This window comes from Gambusia affinis, linkage group LG22, assembly GCF_019740435.1.
Source record: "Gambusia affinis linkage group LG22, SWU_Gaff_1.0, whole genome shotgun sequence".
NCBI lineage: Eukaryota > Metazoa > Chordata > Actinopteri > Cyprinodontiformes > Poeciliidae > Gambusia > Gambusia affinis.
Window position 1 is genome coordinate 7638320 of NC_057889.1, and position 8229 is coordinate 7646548.

General features: G+C 36.2%; 1 protein-coding gene across 1 annotated transcript; it reads right to left on the bottom strand.

Annotated features, from left to right (window-relative positions):
• Window positions 1-311: 311 nt before the first annotated feature.
• On the bottom strand, window positions 312-7569 carry slc35f6 (solute carrier family 35 member F6). Its single transcript, XM_044107264.1, has 6 exons — window positions 7331-7569; window positions 5029-5101; window positions 4035-4206; window positions 3617-3832; window positions 3418-3528; window positions 312-2319 (listed from the first exon to the last, which is right to left on the bottom strand). The coding sequence occupies exons 1-6, from the start codon at window positions 7405-7407 to the stop codon at window positions 1832-1834; spliced, it is 1137 nt and encodes a 378-aa protein (XP_043963199.1). The 5' UTR covers window positions 7408-7569; the 3' UTR covers window positions 312-1831.
• Between the last annotated feature and the right edge of the window lie 660 nt (window positions 7570-8229).

The following is an 8229-nucleotide window of genomic DNA, read 5'->3' on the forward strand; positions in this document are numbered from 1 at the left end:
ATATAAGTAATATAAGTTATTATGATTACACAAGATATACCAATGCCAAACAGAACATAATTGTGATATAGAAAAATATGGATGGTTTTCAATTTTGAAAAATAGCTTTTTTGGAGAGATATGTGCTTTTGTATTCAACTTCTTGAGTTGAAACTTTGAAGAACCGTCTGTCTCTTCAAGTACAGCTGAGACTTTGTTGGCGTAATCTCTACCAGGTTTGTACAACTAGATAAGAAAGTAGGGAAGTTCTCCAAGCAAAGTAATGTATATATTAATGTCATGCAGAGGAGAAAAAAGATCACAGCAGAATGTCTTTTTAAGATACATGTTTATTATTATCCAGCATATTCAAAAGTCTTACTTTATAGCTAAATTGATAATGCATTCAATTTAAAATGATTTAAAAACTAAAAGGTCCTAAATCTTTACTTGTGAAATGTAAGTGTGTGATTTTTGTGTATGTTTTATTCTATAAAATCTTAAACTTTAACACATTCACATTTGAGTAAATATATAAAAGTTCCCTTTTTTATCTTCATTGTACAGTCAATAACAGGACACTCTTGAAGCTCTGAAAAAAAAAGCATGTCAGAGTTTTCAATCATATCTACGTTGTTAATTTTAGGAATGATCCCAACTGGGATTTTAAAAATATTGGCAATACTTTTCTAAAATACCTGTAGTGCTATCTAGAAGGAAACATGACTGCCCATCTACGAGCAGAAAACTTGGCACAACAAATGAAATTTACTTATTTCAGACTTGACACATGATGAGACAACTGTCTGACTTAAAACAAAATTTAAAAATGCATAAAAAGAAGTCATGTGGGCAAATGTGCTCTCTAGGATTTTTGCTCCAAATACCAACAAACTAAATTCTCGAGCTTCTTTTCTAAAACTGAAAGAGCAAAAATAATTATAAAAAACTACATAAAACATTTTTTTTGGCTTCTTTAAGAATGTCCAAGAAACTAAAAGTTCCTCTTACACAGAAACACTCCCTTTAAAATGTTGTGATGTTCAAGCTTTTCAGCTTCTTCCATTTCTAGCTTGTAAATGTCTGACATTTTGGGACAAGAACAAATTATTCACCCTGCAGAATAATTAATGTCAGCATTGACTTCACTTTCAAGTGTGGGGAATAAATTTGACCTCAAACCTGGAAGCCTTCTTCCAGTTACAAAGAAAAATAAACGCAACAAAGAAACTGGTAGTATAAGAAACACAATACCCAAATCCATGTCTGTAAATCTTCCTAACTTCTCACCAAAAGAACAAGACGCTTTTAAAATCCTGTTAAAGTCAGTTAAAATTTCTCTGTCTTTACATTTTATGTGAATCAGGATTTCTAAACACTTTTATCTGGTATAACTTCCACTTCCATTTTGTACACAAAATTAACCCTTTTTGCCCTCTCAAACTTAAATCCTGTAGAAAACTTGTTATAATGTTATATTATATTGTGTGAAATGCTATAGAAGAAAAGTAAGTGCTATTCTACAGACAAAAGGGGATTGTACAAATTATTCACAGCAGGAGGACCGATAAGTGACTTTGTTCTTTTTCTTCCTGAATGAATGTATGAAGTCTAATAGATTCGCCTTTAAGAAAGTGTTGTCAGTCGACTTATTAAGCTCTCTGCAAGAAAAGAAAGTTTTTTCCCTCGCAAAATGTTAAAGTACTACTTTTAAAAATAGTTTCATACTACAGCATTTTATGAGATCAGTAAAAACCTGAGGCATGAACAGAAAATGCGTAAAAATGCCTGACAGCATTTATAAGAGCTGCAGTTTCTGTGGAAATGTTTTTGCTGAGTGTTTCAGCTCAGTTTATGAGTCTTCACTGGCCAGCACCCTTCCATCATTCAGCAGTCTCTCTCGTTCCGCATCGCTGCTTTCATCGTCCAGGTTCATCCTGGCGGCGCACCATGGTATCCTGGCCAGCAGGGGGCGGTGCAGTCCGTTGTAGAGCGCGGTGCCTGTCAGCAGGACCAAAAATCCCAGAACCTGCAGGCCTTGAAACTGCTCCCAGCCCAGCGCCAGGCTCACCACCCAGATGACCAGCGTACGCAGGCTGTCCAGCACCATCCGGGTGGTGGCGCTGATCTCCTTGGTGACGCTGATCCCGGCGAAGTTGAAGAAGGCGATGCTGACCGTGTTGCCCAGGAGAGCCAAAAGGATGAGGGGCTTGTATCCAATCTGACAGAAGGCGTCCAGCGCGTCCTCCAAGACTTGCCGAGGATTGTCGCTGAAGTCCCCGACGTGGATGAAGTACATGGGGATGAGCAGCAGGGAAAGGACGACAAACCCAAACAAACCTGAGGATAGAAGACACACATTTAATCAACCAGCTGTTTAAGTGAAATCAAACTAATCTCAGCTCAAAATTCACATAAAAAACAAAACTTTGTGACTTGAGTGTGCATACCAAAGTAACTTGTTACAGCAGCTGAGATCATTTTATCAGGATTTTAACAGATATAGAATTTATGAAATTGAAAGGAAATAATAAATGATTTTCCAATTTATATTGTTGAATCTTTTCTGGCCTCTAACAGGTTTTCTTTCTGTTTTTACCTCTGTCAGCTTTTCTATTCCTAATTTTTGGGGGAGGCTCAAAGGTTTTTTTTTTTTTATATGAATTTGGGGTTTGCAAATATTGAACATTACATAAAATACAGAGTATTAACATTTTGAGATTTTTATGATTATGAGCAATATTCCAGTATTTGAAAACTAGTATGTTATAGTGGATTTCTTTGGGAACAACATGGAGTTATTGGCTAGGGGGCATCATGCATCAATTCATACCTGCCGATGTATAGACTACTTCTTAATGTATTTAATTTGCATTAGGAAATTAATTTTCTTGGGCACAATAAGCTGGACTTAGGCACGCAATCTCGTTGGCCATATATATGCTAATACTGTGGTCAGACTGCCTTTCCACACATGTGGTCATTGGACTGTGAAACAGAAGTCTGTTTGTTGCAACAGGCCCACTGATAGCTGAAGACCTTGAAGGTGCATTTGTGCTTGGTTTCTCAGCTCTAAGATGATTATATTATTGCAAACATAGGCTACATGAAATTCCACAAAGCTTACAAAGTGCCGTCAGACAAACTAAAACATCAAGTAACAGTTCAGACGCAGTCATATCCAGTAAATGACTAATATAAACTTAAAATCCAAGTAATCACAAATAAGTCAATTTTAGAGATAGTTTTATTTCAGGCCTTTTGCCACGACTATCAGTAGATGATTTAGTTATCCAGTTGACAGATTCCTTGTCCATGACCTGTCTGGTGTGTATTTTGGTATTCACATCACTCTCCAAAGTGCTGAATAAGTGAACTTTTTTAAAGATTATTATAAGATCACTTTTGTTGTTGTAGCTTACTCATTAACTTGTTTACCTTCAGTTCCAACGGCTCGAAGAGGATGCACATCATGCTTGTAGACAAACTTTTCCTCCAGCACCATCTGGACCGAAACGATGATCTGAGCCATGATGATCAGGAGATCACCTGCAGAGCAGAAGGTGGACTTCAACTTTATTTTGAATCTAATTTAAAACATTTTGTCTTTATGTACGGATTTTGAAAAAGTTTTTACCTGTGATGACATCACTGAGCTTGTGGGAGTCATCTCTGTGGCCACTAACAAAGTCGGCGAGTCCCACTACCACCAGGCCGAGGATGGTGATGGAGATGCCGAGCCACTGACTGGGTGCGAGCCGACGACCCAGAAAAGCTACAGACAGGAGACCGGTGAAGATGATGACGGCTCCGCGAAGCATCTGGAAACTGGAGGCGCTGGTCATGTTGAGAGCTAGAAGAAAAAACACAGTTCTGCAAACAAGACTCTATAATTTAATGAATGCAGATAAACTGCAAAAAGTTATTTTATCCAATTAATAATGAATAGAAATGAATTATTTATTCTTAATGTCTGATTGAAATTGTAGATTTCCAATCATTCTTCTTGAGTGAACCAGCAAACAAACCATACAAACCAGTTCTACTGAACTTACCAACATACATGATGGACGTGGCTGTCATGTCACACATTGCAGGAGGGAAGAAGAGTAGAGGGTTGAAGCTCCGGCCGATGTTCATTCTTGGCTCTGGGCTGCGTCTGTCATGAAACAGCAAGATGTAGAAGACGGCGAGACAGCTGAACTCGCCCAGAAACATTCCCACAGCCTGGAAAGAGAGAGAGAAAGACAGATTCACTGGTGATTTAATTTACTCAGCAACTGTAAGATGCGCCATGTGGTTTTTAGGGACAAAAAGGTGCAGCATGACAAAAACATATGATTCAAATATTTGAGCCCCAGTCTTATCCTTCCTTACTGTTAATTAAACCAATGACATGAGCATGCTCAAATCCTCAACTGTAGTGTGCGTTAATATACACTCCATCCTATGTGTATAAATCTATAAGTGATGTTTTAGATGCTGCAGTATCAGTTTTCTGTGACAGATATTTTGTTCCAAAAGGAGTTTCTACAGGAAAGCATTGTGTTTTTAAAGTTATATATGTTCTATGGTCTTTTGAATACTTAAATCTCACTTCTGCTGACAATGTTTCCCTGCACAGCAGTTTACTGAAGTGCTAGGCTAATGCTAGCATTTTTCCCCTCTATTTTGATATGACTTGTTGATATTTCTCAAAATATTTCTTTGTAGTTCCCAGGTATTCCTTTGTGATAACACTTTACAGAAGAAGTTGTTCTCCTGCCTCATAAAATTACTACTTTATGAGGTTGCACTGGTCAATAGTCAAGTGTAAGTCTCGCTTTAACTGTGAACAGAATTTCAAAAGGTGGAAAAGACCTACACCACTCAGTAAACACTGATTCTTCAGTGCAGAAGAATATAATAAGCACAATAAGTTGAAAATACTTCAGATAGACAACCAGTTTATATTTGACACTTTTATACATGATATGAGCCCATTTCTGTGAACAAAAATTTCAATCATCTCTGCTATAAAATGCTGTCATTTAAAGCATATTACTGTACCTGCACAAATGGATGGGAAAAGGCGTGTTCAGGGTTACCATGGCAACCCTTTGCTGAGAACATGTCAGCCCATCTGTCAGAGAAAAACACATCATGTAGATTGATTATTGATACATGAGTAACCTGTAAAGCATGACAGCGGTGAATGTTTCAACTAGACTTCAAAAGTTTACAAAAGATGTCAGGAAGCAAATACAGTAAAAATAATGTCTGCCATATAAGCATGAATGTCCCAGTGGATGACAGCAGACCAGACTCACTGCAAAGGCAGACAAAATGGTGTTGACGTTGCATTTTACTTGTGTGGTTAATGAGTGCTTAGGTCGGCATAAAGCCTTTGGCTAGTCACAAGAAGCATGACTGACATGTGAGAGTTCTGTCTTCACGTCAGTCAAGATTCAAATGCTCGCTTGCAATTTATTAAAGTCAGATCAAAATCTACAATAATCTTCTGTTTTACAGTGTCACTTTGCTTTTACATACGTTTCCACAGCACTTAAAACAAGATGCAAGCAGCGGCAGAATGATTATCTCTATCTCTGTATCCAGGAAGTGGCTCTGTGACAGGTAAGCTATCATGTGACTGTAGTGAAATCTAGCCCGTAAGTAGCAGAGTTCCCTTCTAAGGAACATTACAGTGCAGGGATTTTTTTTGTTGTTCTTTTAGAAGTAAGTATTGTTTTTCAATAGAACACGACACGAGGAAATGGAAGTGAGAGACAGGAAGGATAACGCTGACATCATAAAATATTGGAGAAGTTAAAAAAGCCAAATGTTGGATTTCACCAATGTGATGCACTTTCTATAGGCTCCTATAAGAAAAGATGATTTAATATTTAAAAATAAAATTGTTGATTATATGTACTTAACTTTCAGGCTTACTCAAGAAAACGTGATTATTCTATGACTTGAGATTGCCCTCCTATCTGAAAAACGCATGTCTGTCACATTAGAAACTTTACACTGAGACTGTAAATGAGGCTTTTCTAGTCAAAGTTCCTTCTTTAGCCTCAGATTTCAGTTTTATGTCCAGTCAGTAACAATCAAGACACATTTCAGTCCTGCTTCATAAACAAATAAACCAAAAGTTCGCTTTTGTTTTAGTTCACTTTCTATTTTAATTATGCTGAAATCAAAAATGTTATTTTTGCAACAGTTCTAAAGAGACGAGTTTAGGCTTAATGTAACAACTAAATGATTAACTAAGACAAAGAAACTGAAGGCGTTAAATAAGTTTCCGTCGAATATTTCATAGTTTGTTGTCTGAATAAATTGGAATTTATCCTTTTGCCTCTGTTTTAATTTTTCTTTTAGTGCAAAATGTATTCTTGCTACAAAAAAATTTTGTTTGAATGAGGACAAACTTATTAAATAGGCTGAAAATAATGCATACTTGTCATTTATTAAAAAGCAGAATAAAAAAACAACAGTAAGAAAAGGAATTTTTGAAGGTAGTAAGTATTAGTCATTAAAATTATTAGAATTTAGTTAGATTAGTTTACAAATGTAATTTTCAACAGTCTTTTAACTCTTTTCTTTAAGAAATATAAAATGTATTTATCTAAATTAATAAAGACCTGTAAAATTTACATAATTTCTACTCAAAAGTAATAATTAAAATTTAGCGAAACAAAACATAAATGCAAATTCTAGCAGTTTGTTTTATTGTTGGATATTATGCTTGTTAATGAGCATTTTACGACCAAATGACAGCAAGTCATGTGTTGACCTCATTGTACCATATAGTTAGCAAAACAAGGCTATTCTTTTGAAGCCCTGGGAAGTAAGATATTTTTCATCGTGCTTTATTCAGCACAGGGGCCTTATATTATCTTAGAAGAGATCAGATCTGATTTAGACGTCTGATTTATGGTAAACAAAACAAAACAAAAAACTGGGTCGTTTGTTTCTCATTAGCAACCGTTTCCCGTCAACGCCTTATCAACAGGAACATCTGCGTCAATATTTCACCGACTGCAGATGCTTTTTACAAAAGCTTCTTAATAGACAACGTTGTTTGGGACCTAGCTTGACGACAAGATAAAGTATTTTACTATTTGGCGTTAACAGCTAGCGGCTAGCTAGATCTGTGTTGCTAAAAAACTGAAACACGACTTAATGTAAGAAACAGGTGATAACGAGTAATTCACGTAGATAAAACTGAAGAAAATAAGCGTTAAATTTATTATGTTGTTATAACCTGATTTAAGTTATTCAAGTATACTGTAATTAACTAACTATGCACACATAACACTATTTTGAAAAAAAATAATAATAAAAAAACAAAGTTACATTTACTCACTTTGCGGATAAGGTGTTGATGGAGCCAGTTGTGAGCATCAGCCCCGCCAGGAACAGTTGATATTTTGTCCAAGCCATGTTGGAGGATGGAAACGAACCTGTAACACAACAACCACCGAGCTGTGTGCTCTCTTTAAAGAGAGCCCAGTTGTTTATTCATGCACCTTCCGCATATTCTCTGCCGTCTATGAATACCACATGACAGCTCATAGTCAGCTGACCTAACGGCGTGCTGCCTTCACCGACGTCCGGAAATGACGGTAAACAGAAACTCACTTGACGTGACTGAAAACTGCAACTCTGATTATTCATGCCTACCAAGAGGTTTTTGCTTATATTGCGTATATTTCACTACTAAATACTACAACTGAACAAAATAACTGCAAAAGTATTCATACCCATCACACCATTTCACATTTTGTGGTTTAATATGTACCACATGTATTGAAGTTGATAGAAAAGGATTTAATATTCATCTTATTTTGTTTTTACAAATCAAAATTAGAAATATTTAGATTAGATTCATCCCTCTATCTACCTGTTTTGCACATTTAGAAGATTAAATATCTGTCAGCTACCAGAGCATCTTCTTTCACATGTTGGCCTTTCATGGCCGGTGGCAAACTACAAATCAGTCCTTTTAATGTCATTCTTTCAAGAACAACTTTTTTTGCCATTCTTTTATTTCATTCCAATTTGATTCTCACCTGAGTTGTGGACTTCCACAGCTCCTCAAGAATTACCACAGCCCTCTTGGTAACTTCAGTAAGAACTTTCTTACAACTGGTTTCTAACTAAGTTTAAACTGTAAAACTAACAAATCCAGAACATTGTTCCAATTCTTTATGAATTTACAAACTGATGACTAATGTTTGCCTTGTAAAAAATACTAAACTTTAA